Source organism: Pan troglodytes, chromosome 10, assembly GCF_028858775.2.
Source record: "Pan troglodytes isolate AG18354 chromosome 10, NHGRI_mPanTro3-v2.0_pri, whole genome shotgun sequence".
Taxonomy (NCBI): Eukaryota; Metazoa; Chordata; class Mammalia; order Primates; family Hominidae; genus Pan; species Pan troglodytes.
The window spans coordinates 43624327-43645375 of record NC_072408.2 but is presented as its reverse complement, the minus strand read 5'-3'; the positions used below and the strand labels follow the sequence as shown (position 1 = coordinate 43645375).

General features: G+C 54.2%; 1 protein-coding gene and 1 pseudogene across 1 annotated transcript; one reads left to right on the top strand and one right to left on the bottom strand.

The window, feature by feature from the left end:
• Nucleotides 1–380: 380 nt before the first annotated feature.
• Nucleotides 381–3526, bottom strand: LOC104001544 (thiol S-methyltransferase TMT1A-like; annotated as a pseudogene).
• Nucleotides 3527–4703: 1177 nt separating this feature from the next.
• On the top strand, nucleotides 4704–20351 carry KRT7 (keratin 7). Its single transcript, NM_001110814.1, is given in 9 exon segments — nucleotides 4704–5078; nucleotides 6610–6821; nucleotides 8961–9021; nucleotides 10109–10204; nucleotides 12886–13050; nucleotides 14426–14551; nucleotides 16839–17059; nucleotides 19607–19641; nucleotides 20021–20351. Coding segments are annotated over 9 exon segments (1410 nt in total). The 5' UTR covers nucleotides 4704–4754; the 3' UTR covers nucleotides 20191–20351.
• Nucleotides 20352–21049: the final 698 nt, after the last annotated feature.

The window sequence follows — 21049 nt, the reverse complement described above, 5'->3', positions numbered from 1 at the left end:
GTCACTAGGGAAAAGGGCTAGAGAATGGCATGTAGGTGACTTTGTGAGGGCCCAGAATAAGAACTGAATAACATATGATGCCAATAAAGATGGCTATCTGTGTACTTACAAGTTCTTATTTGTTAGGGAAGGGAGATGTTCTGGCATGCACTATAGGGAATTTTTAATCCTCATCTTTAGAAAACCAGACTCTGTGATGGGATTTAGAAGACACCAGGTTGAAAGCCACCAATGGAGCAGCATGGTGAGAAGGTCTCTGGCCTAGAAATTAAGGTGCCTCAGTTTAGTTGTGTCTCTGCCATTTTTGTGAGCCATGTGTCTTTGCGTAACTCATTTAATCCCTCTGAGACTAATTTTCCCACTCCAGGAAAACTGTGTTGCTACACATAGTCAGCACTCTTAAAATCTCTCAAAATGAACAAACAAATGAGTAAAGTGACTTGTCTAAGGTCGCCCTCAGTGTGAACTGTGCCTGAGCCCACAGGTGTCCGGATGCAGCCTGATACTCCATCCAGGTTAGCACACCTCCCCCACTCAATCACCGGTCTCAGCACTCTGCACACCTCATGGAGACTCTGCTCCAGGTTCTTCACAGAGCACAGCACCAAGGTGCAGACCAGCATGTCCACAGCCATCGGCCACCTGGTGCATGTTCTCCCCGGCAGCTACCACAAAGTGCTCAAACTGCAGGTGTCGGTTCTCTGCAATGCTTTTGATCAAAAACTTCTCAAAGTTGGGGTTGGGGTCAATACAGGTCACCCTGCACCCAGGTGGGTAGTACTTGAAGTTGGCCCCCATGCCGCAGCCCACCTCCAGCAGGGAGAGCTTCTTGGAGGGGCCCACAAACTCCTGCAGGTTGCCGAAGAGCTCCCGCTTCTTGCTTGCCATCTGTTCTTTGTACATCACAGTGAACCTCACCAAGAAGTAGGGGAACCATTTTTGCACATCCAGTTCTACAAGCCCATAAAGTTCAGCAGGTACATGGGAAATGCTAGGATGTCAATGGCCAGCAACGAGGAGGCCCAGGAGACACTGCTGACCAAAGGCAGAGAGAAGTGCCCAGTGGCAAAGGGGATACCGCTCAGATGGGGATTGCATTGGTGGTCACACCTGACCCCGAGGATGTGGCTTTCTCCACTAATGCTCTGCAGGCTAGAGCTCGAGGAGAGGAGTCTGAGGTTTAGGCTGAATAGGGCTGGAGATTTATCCACGTGGGGACTGAAGAGTCAGGGGTCAGAGGGTGAGAGTAATGGTCAGGGAGCCTGAGCTGGAAAGAAAGGCGAAAGGAGGGTGGTGGGTGGGGAGAAAACGGAACAGCCAAGTTCAGGACTGGGGGTGCTGGTGTAGCTGAGGAATCCACCAATGACAGTGAGAGTTATTATCAATGGTCCTGCAGTTTAGGATCTAGAATGTGACCTCAGGTGTAGGCAAGAGAAAAAGGATGCAGTGAAAGAATTGAGGAGCTCAAGGAACTCAAAGGGTAAGATGCTGGGTGGGTCATTTGCACTGAGAATGAGGGAGCCCGGGGTGGACAGGAAGCAGGACCCAGGTGCCAGAGTCCACAGTGAGCATGAAGGGAGTCAGGTCAGTAGGTGCCTGTGGGGCCAGCAGGGATCAGCCTCAGGGGAGAGAGGCAGGAGTGGTGCAGCTGGATCACAGGAGCCCACAGGATTTTTAGAATCACAGTGATCTGTGCAATCAATATATAAAGGTTAAAAACTCAATCAGTATATAAAGGATTTTCTTTTCAACCAATAGCATTCCAGTGAATGGCCAATTCACTGGATTAAATGAATTGGTCAATTCCTTTAATCACTTCCCTATTGACAGGCATTTAGGATGTTTCTATTTTTTCACAAATATACCACATTCCAATTCGAATTCCAAGATAATGAAAAAATTAATATTTTTTTTCTTTATGAGTCAGAGGACGTGTTTTTAGGGGATAGACAATGAGTAATAGTTCTCTAAGTGCAGCAAGGAGCCAAACAGAATGCCTCCTCTCTGGGAAAGGAGCAGCAGGGGCCACTGGGGCAGAGGTGTCTAGGGCAGGTTTAGCAGAGCCAGGCAATGTGGAGGACCTGGGGCTGCTTTGAGTTCATAGCTCAGTTCTAGAGCATGAGGTGGGACAGCTAGGAGGGTGGTGGGAAGACAGTGGGGGTGTGCTTGGCTGTGTGTGTGTGACAGAGTGCTACGGAGACAGGAGCCTGCATTTGGGGCAGGCAGATGACCAATGGGGAAAGACTGTGGGAATAACTCGCCTCATGATTCTGCCCAGGATTTCCTAAGGTGGTCTTGGTGAGGCCAACAAAGTCCGGGTGGGGTGGAGACAGAGGCTGGATGGATGGGTGAGCTGTGAACTCTTGTGGGCAGGAATCTTATCTGCAGCCTCTCAGGTTGGCAGCGCTTTGGGAAGCCCTCCAGAGGATGTTTGCGTGTGCCACCTGGCACAGAGTGGGCTCCTAGTGCTGGCCTGTGAATGGAGAGGCAGGAGGAGACTGGCCAGGGCTGGAACGGCCTGGAATGCTTCAGAGAGGGGAGGAGAGGCCGAGGGGTGAATGTCAGGCAGGCCCTGGAATGCAGAAATGTTGCTCAAAGTGGCCCCCACCCCCAACCCCAGATGTGAGCCTGAAAAGCCCAGAGACCTTTTCTCCTTCCCATTGTCCTCCCCAGTCCTCTCTAGGTATGGAATCTGGGGAGTTCATCTTGGGTGAAAAATCCATGGCCCAGGGAGGGGCAGTGACATGTCCAGGGCCTCAAGGCAACAGCAGTGCCCTGACAAAGATTTCCCAGCCAGGCTTTAGGGGAGAAGCGGATGCAGGAACTCCTGGTCTAGGTGGGCACAGCCTCCAGAGCGCAGATCCTGTAGGGGGCTGGAGATGGGGACGGATGAGAGGGCCAGAGGCAGAACTTGTTAGGGGAGGTATGGGAGAGCAGGCATTGGTGTGAGAGGCAGTGGTAAAAACAGAGTTGAAGACGAGCCCTGAGGGGTGAGGAAGTTGGAGTGTGTGTGTGTGTGTGTGTGTAAATTAAACAATTGGTCTTTTTTGCCGGCTTGGGCGTTGGGGAAGGAGGGCAGTGAGATTCCTATGAATGCAAATATCACAGGACCAGGTAATCCGTATGCTCTTCAAGCTACAACCAGGCACAATTCCAGGTCGAATCTCTCTCGGTCTTACGCACACATACATGCTCCACAGCCGATACCACAGCAGGTCTCCTTGGGCACCCCTCCGCCTCTGGCCTGAGCTGACCCAACACCAATGGCTAGGGTCAGGAGGGGAGGCAGGGAGGGAGGCTGGTGAGCCTTCACTAAGATCACTGAGGAGGGGTGACAGTCTTTAGCCTCACTGGAAGTCCTTGTGCTTTAACTGAAATGGCCAAGCAGGAAGGACATTCCGTCCCCACCCTTGTCTCCCCCAAGGGCTTGGTCTGAGGTGACGAACCTGGCCAGCTTATTGGGAGGGGCTAGAGGTGGGCTAAGGGCAGACGGAAGCCAGGCCTGAGAACAGGATGTGGCAAGCATGGCTGGCCCTACCGGGAAGTGAGGCCAGCACTCAGGCTTTGTCCGGTATTCTGTTCCAGCACGAGGATTACCCCTCTTGACTGGGTTTGAAACTGCTGGGAATTGTTTGGTGGTGGCTTCACGGGAGAAAGATGATGAGAGCTGAGGGCCTTTAAACAGGAAAATGGTGGAGGGAGCGGGAGGAGAGTTGAGTGCTAACAGAAGCACACGCACTCAGGCAGGCATGAAAATGTGTGCCATTGTGTAGCCACAGCTGCCCCCTCGCCCAGGATGCAGGCACAGACCCCCATCTGTGTAAGCAGGCTCAGACATGCGGGTGCATATGCCTGGGGGTGTGAGCACAGCAGAGCCCAGAGGCCTGCAGGCGTGTGCACACAACCACAAAGTGTCCACACATCCACAAAGTGTCACAAATACACACAAGTGTCCCCTTCCTGTACAGGGACGCATAAAATAAATGGGCAGGAATATGAGTGGAGGGTCCGGGAGGTGAGGGTCCAGGGTAAGCATTCCCAAGGTCCCTGGGATTCCAATGCCTACTGGAGTGGGGAGGGGAGGAGCCAGAGGTGCGGTCGGTCGTGTGTCTCTCTCAGCCTAGTTTCTACGGGAAATGAAGTAGGAAGGAACGCAGCCAGGGAAACTAGCTGGGCCAGGAGGGGTCAGACCCCTGAACAAGTGAGCTGATCTCTCAAGGAGGAGCTGGATCGGTGTGAGGGAGAGCGGTAAGGAATGCCTTTCTGGCTTCAGCAGCCTGGAGGATGGGGACGTCTGGGCGTTGACTCCTGGGTTGGAACTTTTCAGCCCACCCCTTCCCCCAGTCTCTTGCCACTGGGTCTCTCTGCTCGGGCCTCAGGGATCTCTATGTTCTTAACTCCCTCTCCAAGCATCCTCCTCCGGGAAGCCTTCCCTCACCGAGTCCGTTTCCGATGGGCTGGAACTGCGGTCCCCCGCTGTTCTCTGCGGCCGTCTAGGGATGGCGCTCCTGCCTACTCCGGACCATCCCTACTTGGACTGAAAGCCTGGGCTTCGGCGGGGCGGGCGGGCAGAGGGCGGAGGGCGGCCCCAGGAGGGGCCTGGCAGCAGAGAAAGGTGGCCGGCGGCCAGCCCCGCCCCTACCTGTGGAAGCCCAGCCGCCCGCTCCCGCGGATAAAAGGCGCGGAGTGTCCCCGAGGTCAGCGAGTGCGCGCTCCTCCTCGCCCGCCGCTAGGTCCATCCCGGCCCAGCCACCATGTCCATCCACTTCAGCTCCCCGGTATTCACCTCGCGCTCAGCCGCCTTCTCGGGCCGCGGCGCCCAGGTGCGCCTGAGCTCCGCTCGCCCCGGCGGCCTTGGCAGCAGCAGCCTCTACGGCCTCGGCGCCTCGCGGCCGCGCGTGGCCGTGCGCTCTGCCTATGGGGGCCCGGTGGGAGCCGGCATCCGCGAGGTCACCATTAACCAGAGCCTGCTGGCCCCGCTGCGGCTGGACGCCGACCCCTCCCTCCAGCGGGTGCGCCAGGAGGAGCGCGAGCAGATCAAGACCCTCAACAACAAGTTTGCCTCCTTCATCGACAAGGTGAGCGGGACTGGACCTCGCCTCTCCTCGAACCGCGCTCCAGACCACACCAGCCGCCCTAACTAGCCCTGCCTGCGCGCGGGCCAGGCGCTGGGGAGCACTGCCGCCCTTCTGTCTTTCCGCCAGTGTTGGGGACACGATCTGGGGGTCCTTCCTCCTCCACATGAACCCCGTGGCTATTTTATCCCCTCGGTTTCCAAGCCCTCCCTTCCAGCAAGCTGCCCAGCTGCCCCTCCCTTTCCTCCCGGAGTGCGGGCCTGAGTGCTGTAGGGCTGCCCTCGCTGGCTGCCTGTTGGTCCCCTGGACCAGTTTTGCCTCGGACTAGGAGTTCCAGAGGCCTAGGCCAGGAGTTCTCTCTCTGGGACCCTTTCCCTGAGAGAGGACCGTGTGGAGTCAGGAATGGAGTTGGATGGCACGCCCTTCCCAGCGGGGGAGACCCAGGCTCTCTCAGATGCTGATGCGGATGCAGATGCTGGAGATTAGAGCTGCAGTGGGGGGGGGGGGGGGGGGGGGCTCCCGCCCCTTCCCTCCCCCACCTGCCTGGTCCTCCAGCCTCTCTTAGGTGGCAGGAGGAGAGGTTATACCTGCCCTTGAAGACAGCCCAGTTAGGGGCAGGGAGTGGCAGAGAGGGCCCTCAAAAAGGGGTCCATTTTGGAGATATTTTTCCTGGCTGTTGGCCTCCGCCACACATGGGGCCGCTGGAGGGGGCGAGGGCAGACTTGACTGGTGGGTTTGGGAGGAGTGCTGCCAAAGCCAGGAACTCAGGGCTGGCCCTGCTGGGCTGTTCTGGCCAGGGCCCCCTTCCTCAGGCTTAGACGAAGTGCACTCCCACACCCGCCTCCCTCACGTCCTCCTTTCCTTCGCCATTCACCCAGACCGGTCTTTTAGATTTCATAGGGGCCTCCCCAAGCTGCTCCAGGCCCAGGTTCCCCCATGTGTTGAGCTGCACCGTCTTACTCTCTGTGGTCCCCAGGGCCTGGGGCCCTGAGCTGCTGGTTTTGCAGAGGCCTCTATTGCCTCCCACCTCCAGTCATACCAGCTACTCCTTAAGGGCCTTCGTGGGCTCCAGGCTGGGGTCATTTTACCATGGATTGACTGTCCTGAGGCCTTGCTGGAGAAAGGGGAAGGAGAGAAAGGATATTGAGGAAGGAAGAGAAGAGGTCCTAGACAGAAGGGAGGGCTGGGCCTGGTCATCCTCATGATCCATTGACAGGAAGAGGTGGCTGTTCAGATAGGGAGGTGAAGAACACCACCTGTAATGTGATGGGGAGTGAAGTGGAGAGGAGGCCCTGGAGCACACTCGTCGAGAGTCAACCACGGGGCTCTTCCGTGCACCAGGCAGACCTGCTTCCTGGATCACTCTGTAGGACACTTGATTTGGAGTCCAAAGGGAGAGGGCTGGAAGCCCCAGGCAGGGGAACAGCCAGGGGGAGCATGGCTCTGCTAAGTGGCTAAAGATGATGTTCCTCAATCCCGCTGTGGGTGGCACGCTCTGGCTCCTCTTGAGTTTCCTCCTTCTCGCCCGTTCTAGGTGCGGTTTCTGGAGCAGCAGAACAAGCTGCTGGAGACCAAGTGGACACTGCTGCAGGAGCAGAAGTCGGCCAAGAGCAGCCGCCTCCCAGACATCTTTGAGGCCCAGATTGCTGGCCTTCGGGGTCAGCTTGAGGCACTGCAGGTGGATGGGGGCCGCCTGGAGGCGGAGCTGCAGAGCATGCAGGATGTGGTGGAGGACTTCAAGAATAAGTAATGCCCCCTGTGCCACATGCGAAGACCCCTGCCCCGGGCCAATGTGACCCTCATCAGCTGACCCTGTGCAAGTCCCCCTGCTTCAGGAATCAGCATGCAGCTGCTCAGTCCAATAACTCCCTGAGGGGCCAGTCTTGACCAACACATTTCCTGCCTTTCCTCTCTCCTCTTTGTCCCTGGGGGCTGTTTCCAAATCATTCTGGTCTTTTCCCCTGACTCAGTCCCAGTGAAATGTCTCAGCCCAGCCCTGACCTGCACTGTCTCCTTTGGGTGTCTGACCAAGGCCCCGAGAGAGAGTAGGGCAGAAAGTGTCTTCTGACAGGGGTGCTTCAGAACTGGTATGACCTTCACAGATTATTCTAGAGCAACTCTCTTTTGTTCAGGTGAGGAATTAGAGACCAGAGAAGTTTAGGGACTTGGTTGAGCTCACACTGCAAAGGTCACTGGGAGACCTGGGACTTGAATTTTAGGTCCCTGACTCCTAGGAGAGGACACAGAGCCAACTTGGGAAGCAAAGAAGCGGAGAGGGAAAATGGTCATTGTGAGCCATGCGAGGGCCGCAGAGGCTGAGGGTGGGTCTGGTCATGGCAGGAGCCAGAAGGAGGCTCAGGAAGGCTGGGACTGGGGCTTTTGAGGACAGGTCTTTTTGCACTCTTTTCTCATTGAATAGAAACAAAAGCCTGAAGCTCAGGCTGGGCCCCACCCTGGCACACCTGAGGGGCACTGGGGCAGTGAGTGAGTTCTGTCCCCTGCCTGTGGCAGTGTGACTAAGCAGGAGCAGGTACATTGGCTCTGACTGGAGGAGAGCAAACAAGGTCTCTGTGGAGTGCCCCCCCCCCCAGCACTCCCACTTCCCTAGGGCAAAAGTCAACAGGATTAGTCCCATAGCAGGTGGAACCAGACAGGTGCAGAGTAGGGAAGGTGTGGGGCCATCATTCAGCCCCTGTTGTCAGGACTAACGTGTGTGCATGCGTGTGTGCATACCTGCTGCCCACCCCCATACTCCCCCCACCCCAAACCCTCAGAGCACCTTCTTGTGGAGCCAGCCTGAGATCCAGGCTGGGACTGAAAGAGGAACTGGAAGAGAGTCCAGGGAAGGAGTACAGGGAGGGTCCCTGTGTGCAGCTGCTCAGGGAGTTCCGATCTGTGCACCCTCTTGACCTGGCTGTGCACTGCCAAGGCAGGGGTGGACGGAAAGCCTTGCAGATATTTTCCAGCTTCTATAGAACTTGAGGGAGTGCAACTTTGAGGGTATGGGCACCTCCAACCCTGAGTCTGGGCTCCTGAAGGGCCTTGGCCTACCTGGATGTCCTGCCTTCCACCCCAGGTTGTCCCTACTGCTCCCAGCAGCTCTTGGAACTCTTGTTTCCAACACCCTTTTTTGAGTTTCAACATAAACATTAGATTAAGCCATTGTGGTCTCTTCCTCTGTGCCTTGTTTGCCCAGGTCCTCCTAAGGGCCAGGAGTGGCTCCTTGGGAGGAAGAGTGATGGCAGCTATGGGAGGAAGGATGGGGGCTGGATCATCTAGGCGGGACCTGGTTCTTTTAGGACTTTGTGTATCCCTCATCCTGATTCTACAGTGTTCCTCCCCTTCAGACTACTTCTTTGCCCCTGAGGGGTGGGATTAGGTAGTGATTAGGGCATGGCTGGAGTCAGCTGCCAAGGTTCAAGTCTGGGCTGTGCCACTTAGCAGCTTAGTGACCTGGGCAGATTACGCTGCCTCTCTGTGTCTCTGTTCCCTTCTCTGATAACCACAGTACCATCGTTATAGGTTTGCTGTGAGGATGAAATGAGCTCATGCACAAGAAGCACATAATGGTGCACACCCCATAGAACACAGTCTCATGCGTATGGCTGTTACTGTTTGCTTTTTTTCTCCCAGGACATGCAGCTTTTGTGCTGTCATTCACATGTTTCCTATGTGCCCCACCAACAACCCCCCATGCCAAGACTCAAAGCCCTAGGAATGGCCGCGTGGAAGTCAGGGAAATTTGGTTTTGTAGCTGACACCTGTTTTTTTCAGGCGTGCCTTTAAAGAGTAGGGGAAGGGAGGCAGGGCAGATTTCACAGCTGCATATGACGGGGGGAGCGTGGAGGCAAAGCTGCATCAACACCAGGCCCTCCTCTACTGCAGGTACGAAGATGAAATTAACCGCCGCGCAGCTGCTGAGAATGAGTTTGTGGTGCTGAAGAAGGTGAGTGGGAAAGACAGGCTGGAGGAGGGTTGTCTGAAAACATATGGGACAAAGGACCACAGGATCCTCTCACCTGAGCAGCCCATGGGGACCTCTGGCCAAGGCCTGCCTGAGCTGTCCAAGAGGAAGTCTGCACAGCCTGTCCTGTGGGTGCATGTACGTGTGTGTGTGGTGACTGATTAGACTCATTTCTAGGCCTCTAGGGGTTAGAACTAAGAGCAAAGGATGGAGGTTATAGAGGGAGATTTCAACACTGAATAAGGAGTGCTCTATTCAAGCCAGAACATTTTCATCACAAAGGTGTTGCTTGGCTGGCCTGAAATGTTTGCTGAATGAATGCAATGAGCTGCCTCGAGCCAGCATGAGCTCTCTGTTCCTGCAGATGTGCAAGCTTGGAAGGTCTTAGAAGTATCTTAGGGGTCTTGTCTACATGCCCTTTAAGATTCTCTTCAATACACTGAGCAGTTGGTGTTCCAGGCCAAACCACAGAATTGCAACTTGCCCCTGGGAGCTGGGCCCTTGGAGATTCAGGAATGAGTAAAAGTGAGGCCTGTCCATAGGAGTTTAAGCTTGAAAAAGTGCAGCTGGAAGAGGCTCAGACACCATCTTCACCTGGGGTGTTATCTGAGGCCCACTTGCATCATAGTTACTATGCTGCAAATTAAACACGTAGCCTGGAGATTTTCCATCTCTGGGAGTGGGGCTGGGAATCTGAATGACTTTGTGTTCTGCTACTGACTGATGAAAAGTTGAGCTCCCAGAGTTGAAGTGATTTGTTCCAGGTCACACGGTTAGTAGGTGGAGCTAGTGGTGTTGAAACCATCTAGGTCTTTAGGAACTGGTCAAGTGCTAGGTTGGGGCTTCAGTTGCTCTGGGATACCAGTGCTGATGCCCGCCATGCAGTCTGGAGGGTCAGCAGGGCAAGCTTCATGCTGTGACCATGTACAGCAGCTGTAGAAACTGTTTCTGGGTAGGGCGGTAGTGTTTGGCCTGTGGGTTGGACAGGGCAGGCCTTCTTCCACCCCTACTAAATGTTCCCTGTACTGAGGACATGGTCTTCTCTGCCCCATCTTGCCCCAACCCCCAGGATGTGGATGCTGCCTACATGAGCAAGGTGGAGCTGGAGGCCAAGGTGGATGCCCTGAATGATGAGATCAACTTCCTCAGGACCCTCAATGAGACGGTGAGGACCATGGGGCTGGGTGACATGTCTTATCCTACCCATTCTAACCAGGGAGCCATCTGGTCCAGCTCCCCGCCTCTGTGTCAGTCCAGATATGTGTCAGTGTGAGAAACAAACTCATCCGTCCAAACCCAAAGAATGGACTCAGAGACCTGGAGAACAGCGAAAGTGAGATTTTAATGACAGTCTTGCAAGATGGGTGTCTGATGGGCAGGCATGCCCAGCACAGCCACAACAAGCAATTTATCCTCTAGTGCACAGGTCCCTCCCTCCGTTCCTCACAGGCTGAGTACTATGGGGGTCACGATCTTCCTGGACGTTGCCTATTGGTTGTTGGGTTGGGGCTTTAGGTGTTTTTTTTTTAGGTTGTCTTGCTGCATTTTATTGCAGCCCACAATGCATTGCAATCCTAGTCAGCTCAAGGGCTCTTTAAGTATTTGACTTATGACCTAAGTAGCTGGGCAGGCTGATAAGAACAGACAAAGTGAGCCATTTTGCAGGCTAGAAAACCTTCATTTTAGACTAAACTTCTTTGGTTCAGGTAAGGGCAAGAGAAGCTGGGGGCTGACAAGCAGGCACTGGCTATTCAAGCAAAGGGCTAGTATATCCTATTTCTTCTGTAGTTTGCTGACCTAAGCCAATTTAAAGCACTTTGTCTTGGAAATGGACCATTATATACATTATTTCCTTCATCAGGGGTTGCGAGGATTTATCCTGCCCTTTATCCCTTCTGGACTCAGGAATTCAGGACAGGCTAAGGATTCGGGAGGAGGTGGGGGTGAGTCAATCAGGATTGACCTTGGAGAGACATGGGATGATCGCAGCATTTCTAAGGAAGGGGGATTGGGTGGGACTGGAAGGAACCAGGAGGAGGTCAGGGGACTCCAGGTTGTGACAGGGTTCAAAGGTGGGCTAGGTAGGGCCAGCAGGGGAGCCCAAGTCAGGAGAGACTGGATTGCCTGAGCATTTACTCCCAGAGGGGCTGGGTGGGTAGCTGCCTGCCAACTCACCACTCTAATGTCCTCCCTTCCCTTCTTATTCTCTCCCTCTCACCCTTGTCCTCCGGGGTTTCCAGCTCTTTTTCTTCAAGGGGATTTAAAAATCTCTCCACTCTCATCAGTGTGAGTCTCTGGCCTTAGGCAGAAGGTAGGGTGGCCAGTCACCTGGCAGAGGCTAGGCTGGGCATAATTAGCTTGTGAGGTTAATTACAAACCAGTTCTTCAGCCTAGTCTTTGCCTGAACGTCCAGTCTCCACCAGCCCCTCAGAGCAAATGTCCACAGATTCATTAATTTCAGGGGAAGTTTCTTTGAGGCTTGCTTCAGGCACTTCTAATCTCAGGTCTTCCTGGGTCTATCACATGGTTTATTTATGTGTAAACACACATGTGTACACACACACACACACACACACACATATATATAAAGTTTTCTTTTCATGGTGAAAGTTTAGTTTATTTATGTGTAAACACACGTGTGTGTATATATATAAAGTTGTTTTCATGGTGAAAGTAATACATACGCATTGCAAAACAACCAAAAAATTAAGTAAATCGTAAATTGAAAATGGATTACTTGGCCAGGCGTGGTGGCTCATGCCTGTAATCCCAGTAGTTTGGGAGGCCGAGGTGAGCGGATCACCTGAGGTCAGGAGTTGGAGACCAGCCTGGCCAACATGGTGAAACCCCGTGTCTACTAAAAATACAAAAATTAGCCAGGCATGGTGGCGGGTGCCTGTAATCCCAGCTACACGGGAGGCTGAGACAGGAGAACTGGTTGAACCTGGAAGGCAGAGGTTGCAGTGAGCCAAGATTGTGCCACTGTACTCCAGCTTGGGTGACAGAGCAAAACTCTGTCTCAAAAAAAAAAGAAAATGGATTACTTATACCCAATGCTACCATCTTTGTGTCTACCTTTCCAGACTTTCTGTGCTTACATATACATAAAGATATAGAAATATACATTTTCAATAAAAATAGCATCATGCTTTGTTTTTATTATTATACTTTAAGTTCTAGGGTACATGTGCACAATGTGCAGGTTTGATACATAGGCATACATGTGCCATGTTGGTGTGCTGCACCCATCAACTCGTCATTTACATTAGGTATTTCTCCTAATGCTATCACTGCCCCCTCCCCCCACACCCCCGACAGGCCCCGGTGTGTGATGTTCCCCGCCCTGTGCCCAAGTGATGTCATTGTTCAATTCCCACCGTTGAGTGAGAACGCATCACGCTTTTTTAAATGCAACAGTATACCATGGGCATATTCCCCACAGGTAGTTGGAGCCATATAATCGGTGTACAGACTGCAGAGTATTCTGTAGCATGGTGGAATATGATAATTTCATCCATTCCCCATGGCCTCCCTCACAATAGAGCTTGTGCACCTACAGAACCTCACAGTGAGAAGTCACCACAGTGCACCACACTGTCCCTTTCCTTATCCCCTTTAACCCTGCCAGATTCTGGTTTGAGACACTGCTAATGGGCCCTCAGGGAGCCAAGGGTGGGCAGAATGAAGTAACTTAATGTGTGCTGGGTCTGGGCCCCCTTGCTGCCTGGTGACTCAGCCCACTCCCAGCTGTTCTCTCTTTTCTTTCCTTTGTGAGTGGGGAATCCCAGGGTGGGCGTGGGCATAGGATCCTGCCCTAAGTCCTGATGTCCCGTCTGGTTCCTATAGGAGTTGACAGAGCTGCAGTCCCAGATCTCCGACACATCTGTGGTGCTGTCCATGGACAACAGTCGCTCCCTGGACCTGGATGGCATCATCGCTGAGGTCAAGGCGCAGTATGAGGAGATGGCCAAATGCAGCCGGGCTGAGGCTGAAGCCTGGTACCAGACCAAGGTGTGAGGCCACCAGGGGCATACTTCCTCCTGCCAGGGTCCTTGTTGGCAGCTTCCCTTACTCCTCAACTTGTCTCAAGCCTTCAGGGCCTGGGTCCCACTGTTCTGGCAGGCACCAGTGGTTTAAGTCTGTGGTGCTCTGCCCTGGAGAAAATCCCAAGATGGGAGGACAGGGCAGAGGAAATAGATATGGATTAATCATTATAATAGCTAAAATATGGCAAGTACTCACACAGTACTAGGCTCATGTAATTATTGACTCATGTAATCCACAGAACAGCCCTATTAGATAGGCATCATTATTACCCCCATTTTGTTTTATTTAATTTAATTTATTTTATTTCTATTTTTTGAGATGGAGTCTTGCTCCGTCACCCAGGCTGAAGTGCAGTGGTGCGATCTTGGCTCACTGCAACCTTTGCCTCCCTGGTTCATGTGATCCTCGTGCCTCAGCCTCCTGAGTAGCTGGGACTACAGGTGTGCACCACCATGCCTGGCTAATTTTTTTTGTATTTTGAGTAGAGACGAGGTTTCACCATGTTGGCCAGGCTGGTCTCAAACTCCTGACCTCAGGTGATCCACCTGCCTCGGCCTTCCAAAGTGCTGGGATTATAGGCGTGAGACACCGCACCCAGCCTATTACCCCCATTTAAAGATGAGGAAATTGAGGCACAGAGAGGTTAAGTAATTTGCCTAACTGCATACAGCTAGTAGATGGAAGAGCAGGGACTAGATCCTGAATGCGAGGGCCCTAGACCTGGGAGGCTTAATCATCACATCTACTTCATGGTGGCAGGACAGTTGATGGTGCAGGGGCTGAGGGAGCAGGAGTGGGTGCTGGGGTGAACCAGTGTTCCTGAAGAAGGGATCCCGAGGCAAGGATTGAGAGGTCTGCCCCTGCAGAGATAGAGAGTCATTCATGGTGCCTGGGTGAGAACACAAGTATGCCAACAAGAAGACCTGGGTTCAGGCCCTCGTTCCATCACTGATTGGCTGTGTGATCCCTGGGTGGTGCTTACTCTTCTCCGAGACTCACTCTCCTCACCTGTGAAATGGGTGTTCTGGGTGTTGAACAGGTGAGAATCTCAAACTCTCAGTGATTCTCCAGCAGAAGGGCATGGTGGGAGTGGAAGAGCCCTGGGGTCCATGGGGATGGGACTGCGGAGCCTTGTCTGTCCTCCCTGCCTGGCTTGGAGGAGAATGAATTCCTTCCTCACACTGCTGTCTGGTCTCCTGGCATCGGGCAAAGGTTGATGGGAGTCAGACGGTCCTTCCCTGAAAATATAAGTTGGGAGGGGCCTTGGGTGGGGAGAGGGATGAGTTACCTGTACTCACTGCCCACCTCTCTGCCATAACTCTCTGTATGGCCCCTCCAGTTTGAGACCCTCCAGGCCCAGGCTGGGAAGCATGGGGACGACCTCCGGAATACCCGGAATGAGATTTCAGAGATGAACCGGGCCATCCAGAGGCTGCAGGCTGAGATCGACAACATCAAGAACCAGGTGGGACAAGCCCTCCTGGCTTCCCCTGCTACTTGGGGCATGCAGGGGTGGCCCGCTGAGGCCAAACTCAGGATGTGGAGCGGGAGGTTCCCATCTCCCGGCCAAAGCTGGTGCCACTGTCTGAGACCCCCTTGTGAGATCTCCAGGACAGAATGTTCTTGGCCGGGTCCTGGCATGGGCTGATGGGAGAAAGGTCCTGGATGTGCACAGAGCCTATGGAGGGAGACTCAGGCTGGCTGGCCAGAAGAAAGCCACCACTGGTTCCACATTGATACTGAGCACTCTGCTTGCACCTGGTTCTGGCTGCAGGACGCTGTCCCTGGGAGCTCATCATTCATTGCAGGGACAGAGGACAGCAGAAGACCTTATAATGACTCACATGGCCCTTTCCCACCCACTCCAACCTCACTTTCCACGATTCCCCTCACTATGCTCTGGCCATGCTAACGTGCTTCCTGCATCTTGCATTTGCCAAGAATGGTCTTGCTTCAGGGCCTTTGCACTTGGCGTTGCCTCCCCCTGGAATGTGGTTCTCCCAGCTCTGTCCATGGTTGTTGTTTTCTCCTCCCTGGGGTTTAGGAAAAGACCCCTTCTCAGAGACGGCACTCGCAAACACCAGCCCCTCTATCGGCAGCCTGTCTGAAGTTCTTTGAAGCCCCTGTCACTCTGAAATGTTCTGTCTTATTCATTAAGTGATTGATGGTCCCTACCTCCACTGGAATATAACAGATGCCTGGAGAGCAGGGACCCTGTCTGTCTGGTTCACTGCTCCTCTCTTCCAGCACCTGGCACATGGCAGGGGCACGGGTCTCAGATGAGAGACTGCCTGGGAGGATGAGCTTTGCTGGAAGCTGGGGTTGGAGGTGTTGATGGGGGAAGGGCCCCCAGCCCTGGCTGAGTAGTGTGTGGCCAGGGCAGCTCAGCCTGTGCAGGTGTCTGCAGTGGAGAGAGGGGGAGGGCGACACATGTGGAAGCTTCGGAAAGCTGATTTCCAGATGAGCTGTGGGTGATGGGGGGATGTGGGGGTGATTTACCCAGAAATGTCCTCCCCTTGGAGCCCTGTGGGCCTGTTTACAGGAGGGTGGAGGCTGCCTTGTGGCACAGAGGCAGGGCCGTGAGTCACCCCATGAAGTGGGCCAGCTTCCAGGCCAGGAGGGGAAGCACAGAATAACAAATGGTGGTTTCCCAAACCCTGCAGCCTCTACTACAGCCGGTTCTCCTCTCACACAGCAGGGCGGATCCAGGCCTATAGCCAGGTGTCTACCACCACTGAGGGGCGTCATGGGGAGCTACAAGGGGTCTCCAGAGGCAGCGGGGATGGCATTGGCTCTGGGGGCACCAGTGTGACAGGGCAGGGCACTGAGCTGTGGCCGAGGGGCAGAGTGTCAGAGGGCCTCCTGGGGAATGCTGTCTCTGGCAGAGAGGCAGCCACTGAGGGAAGAGGATCTGAGGATAGAGAATGGCCGGTAAGAAGGGAGAGAAGTCCTTGCCCAGGGGACAGGGATGGTGGTTTTCTGAGCTAAACAAGATGAGGCCTGGGACTATTCAGGCTCCTGGCAGTGGGGGCTGAGCCTAAAGCGGAGGGCACTCTAAGGCCAGGGAGAAAGTGGCAGCTGCTCCAAGCAGGCACAGGTCTGGAACCAGAGCATCCCTGACCAAACCCGGGGACTGTGAGTCATGCATCTCATGGCATCTGGGGGCATCTAGGAGGGTCTCTCTGCTCCAGGCCCTCCTATTCTGGGCCTGCTCTCAACTGGTTCCTATTTTATAGGTGGTTTCTGGTCTTTGTCAGCTGCCTGACATCTGGAGACTCAATTAAGATCCCATGGTCTTAGAGCTCCTGCAGCTGGGGGCTGGGGCTGGGGGACTGGGGGTTTGAAAATCATAATAGCATTCATTAAAAATGATCACAATAGCATTTATTAAGCACTTGCTGTGTGCTAGACATTGTGCCACGGACATCTTGTATATTACCTCATTTCATCCTCAAAATCTCCTGATGAGGTAAACACTGTGATTATTGTTCTCTTAGAAAAGAGGGGACTTTGGCTTAGCAGGGTTGATTCATCCACGGTCACATAGCTAGTAAGTGGCAGAGCCAGAACTGGAACATAGGCGTTGGATATCCAAACCTATGTGTTTAACCCTTGGGATTCTCTGGTGCTTGGGGGAGTAGGTGGTGCCAATGAAGCCACCTTAAGCAAGTTGCCCGGGTGCTCACTGCAGGATGGGCAGGCAGGAGGGCAGACTGGTGAGCCCCAGCTTACAGCTGCACTGCTGCCCACAGCGTGCCAAGTTGGAGGCCGCCATTGCCGAGGCTGAGGAGCGTGGGGAGCTGGCACTCAAGGATGCTCGTGCCAAGCAGGAGGAGCTGGAAGCCGCCCTGCAGCGGGCCAAGCAGGATATGGCACGGCAGCTGCGTGAGTACCAGGAACTCATGAGCGTGAAGCTGGCCCTGGACATCGAGATCGCCACCTACCGCAAGCTGCTGGAGGGCGAGGAGAGCCGGTGAGGACAAGGAACCTGGAAAGGGGATGCTTCTAGGGCTCCGTGGGGTTTGGGGCTTGACATTCATCCATTTACAAGCATTTCCTATATGCCCCTCCTCTGCAGGGCACTGGGTGTGGGGAGGCAGGGAACACAGAGCTGATGCTTGCCTCTTTGCCTTCAATGAGATGACCTTCTAGAAGGAAAGACCATGGAGTGTGAGGCTCAGTGGGCAGGTTGAAATGATAACAGTCCCTTTGTGTGTGCGGCTTCTTAGGGTTATCATATTTGATCCTCAGCACACATTCAGGTAGTCAGGTCAGAGATGATTGATTCCTTAGTCTCCAGAGGGGAAAGCTGTGGTTGAGTTTCATTAATTGAGGGAACAGGGCCAGAGTGCAGTCAGGGTGTGCTGATTCCTGCTCCAAGGATCTTCCAGGACGCCAGGCTGCTTCTCACTACAGAACTAAGTGCCACATCATGTGGTGCTAGCTGACTGTGGTGGAGGGGATCATTTTGTTTGTCCCCAGAGATATTTGCAGACTCACTTGCAGTCAGAGAGGAGGCTGGAATGGGGGAGTCTGATAGCACATTCTTCATGAACCGCATGCCACCTCTGTCTATGCAGCTGGGCCTTGACGTGCATATTGTTGGGTTCGAACTCAACCTCTTCATTCTTGGCTTGTTATAAGACACCATGGCAACAGAGAATACGTAGGACGTGTTTCTGCCCTCAGGGAGGTTGCAGAGGGTGGAGGAGACAAAACATCCACAAAGGAAACCCCCAGCGACCAGTAACTTACATTTGTAAAATGCTGAGTGTATACAATAACTTATTCTTTTCTGAGTATTATTCCTAAGGGGCCAGAGAGAGACATGATGGAGGATGAATGGAGCAGCAGGGAAGGGAATGGGGAGTGAAGGGGTGCTAGGGCCGAGGGCCTGGGTGCTGGGAGGAGGAGAGGAGACACAGGGCCGCAGGGTATGAGTAGGAGGCGGAGAGGAGGAGGAAGGGGCTTTGCCCCTGCTGCTGACCTGCCTTCTCCCTGGGTTAGCACCCAGTCTTCTTTGTGGGAAGAAGAATTGAACACCAAAGGTCTCTGGGAACACAGAAGCTGATCTGGGCACAGGGAGCTCCAGCCAAGATGCCTCTCTCTGCTTCCGCCTCTCCCACAGGCACAGGGCCCCCACATTCTCTAGAACCCATACCCTGGGCCTTCTGTTGTCATAGAAGTCAGAGTTGGGGGACTGTTAGAGTGGTACCTGATCTGGCTTCCTCCCATGGGAAGAAAAGGGGACTGAAGCTCAGAAATGGTCAGTAGTGTGCCCAAGGTCACACAGCACACAGAGACATCCTCTTCCGAAAGCTTAATCTCAGTCTGAGCTGCTATAACCAGGCTTAGATCCGGGTACTCTGAGAGGATACGGTTCCCCCAACCCTGGGGGGATATGGAGGTAGATACCTTGCTTTTATCTCTTAACTTATCAGAGTTGTGGTCCAGAAACTCATTCAAACTGGGAGGCCTACTTTAAGAATACAAAGTTACCAAAAAAACCCCACTTACTTAGAATGAGAAAAGTCACACAGATCACTAGAGCCTTGGACATTCAGGCCTCTTCCGTCTGAGTTCCTTAGGCATCGTACCAGAAATTCTTCGAGTTGCTGCCTGACTGCAACCTGGCTCCCTCTCCCCACCCACAAGTGCCAGCAACTCCCAGCACCAGCAGGGGCCATTTAAGCAAGCCCCCTGGAAGCTTTCAGCAAACCTCTCTCTTTCCCTCAGCCTTTGCTCTGCTTGCTTCCTGGGCTTGGGGCCGCGGAGGCAAGCGAGGCTCCCTTCATTCCCTCTACCAAAGTGAGGTCTTCCCTGCCCCCACAGAGCAAACTGATCCCCAAGGCCAAGGGCTTGGTGACAATGGGACTGTGAGTCACAAAACAAACATAGCCAGCTGTCCCGAATGGATTTTTAATTTCTACTGCAAGACCTGTTTCAGCCCCACTGGCTGCTTAAAGCCACCCCCACTCCCTGCTCCTTCCTTAGTCCTGGCTGGAGCCCCATTCAATCAGTCAACGATTCACGAATTATTTTGACATATATTAAGCAATGACTTCTCCAGGCCTCATACTGGGGATAAAAGTATCAGTAGGCCACAGACACCTTTAGGATTTTATGATACGGTGAGGAAAGGCAGCCATCTACATAAATAACACGCACAGCTGCCATTCACCGAATCCCAGGTGCTCAGGGCTTTAGACAGATTATGTCATTTAACCCTCACAAACAAGCCCATGAATTTGGTCCTGTAGTTGGGCCCAAGGCATAGGTGGGAAATGGAGGCCCTGAGACATTGCCTGGGGTCAGGTGGCCAGTGGATAGAAGGGCCAAGGTGAAACTCCCTTCCTGCATGCCTCCTCGCTCCTTTTACAAGGCTGAAGGCAGGCTGCAAGTGTGGGGCAAGAAGGAAAAATCAATGATCCTGCTTGGGGCCTGGAAGGAGAGAGGGCTGAGAGCGCTTCCCTCCCACGCTATGAAAGAGCCATCCTCACTGTCTGTCCTCTGCCCCCAGGTTGGCTGGAGATGGAGTGGGAGCCGTGAATATCTGTAAGTCCTTGGCTGCGGCCCATGGGAAGCATCCCTTGTGCTGTTTAGACGGGGCTGGGTCTAGAGAATGGCAGACTGGCCCAGGGCCCTGCTGGAGGGGCCAGGAGACTCCTTACTTTCTACAGGGATTGACAGGTCCCCTGGAGCACATACTGCCAGGCTCAATGGCCTGGAACGCACTACAAGAGGGCAGGGTGGGGCCAGGAGCACCTGGGGAGCAGCCCTACCCCTGTCAGATGCTCCTTCTGGGTTGGCCCATGGAGGGGGGCAGGGGTGAGGGAGAGGGGCAGCTGGGGCAGGAGGGTGGGGTGCAGTGAAGGGATGGGGTCCCTGGTAGGGAGCCTCACGCTGAAGAGAGCCCTCCTCTTTTCTCTCCCAGCTGTGATGAATTCCACTGGTGGCAGTAGCAGTGGCGGTGGCATTGGGCTGACCCTCGGGGGAACCATGGGCAGCAATGCCCTGAGCTTCTCCAGCAGTGCGGGTCCTGGGCCCCTGAAGGCTTATTCCATCCGGACCGCATCCGCCAGTCGCAGGAGTGCCCGCAACTGAGCCACCTCCCACCACTCCATTCCCCCGGCTACCGCCCACAATCACAAGAAGCTTCCCACCCCTGCCTCCCATGCCTGGTCCTAAGACAGTGAGACAGTCTGGAAAGTGATGTCAGAATAGCTTCCAATAAAGCAGCCTCATTCTGAGGCCTGAGTGATCCACGTGCCTGGTATCCTGGCTTCATGAGGCTGGGCAGGGGAAAAGACGGGACTAGAGAAGGCAGGGTCTCCCTGGTGACTAGGAAGCCTTTTGTGCAGGAGACTGAGAAGGCACATTGGTGGGATGGGGTGCTGCTCTAAGGAGCAGGACGCTTACCTAGGGTGAGCCTTGGCCTCCAGGTCTGGGGCTGATCCCAAAGATTCTCCTGAGGAAGCCCAGAAGAGCCACGGGGAAATGCAGGCTCTGCCAGCAATTGGGCCTTGGAGGGCTGCCCTGCTAAGGGGGTGGAAAGGCTATTTGCCTCCCTCCACCCATGCCCAGAGCTGCCAGAGCACATTCCTTTTGTGAGGAGGCCACAGATGTTCAGCTGCCCCAGCTTCCAGTTTCGGGTGGCCCAGCCAACTTTCATGCCAGCCGTCCTCAGCCCTTCCTGGTGCTGGGTCTGCCAGGCTCATGGTCAGCCAGGCCCTGGGGCCCTGGAGAGGTCCTCTGCATCTTGAATTCTGTGGGGGTAGTGGTTGTGGGGGGGAGGTGTGTGTGTGCATGGGAGGAGGGTCCTAGAGTCTAGATCCCCGGTAACAGGTCTGTGCCTAGGACCTTAGTGGAGGGATGGGTTTGTATCTGGATCCATGGGAGTGGGGAAGGACATCTGTGTTAAGTCAGTGCTTGATGGGGGCCTCTATGTCAGAGTCCCCGACAC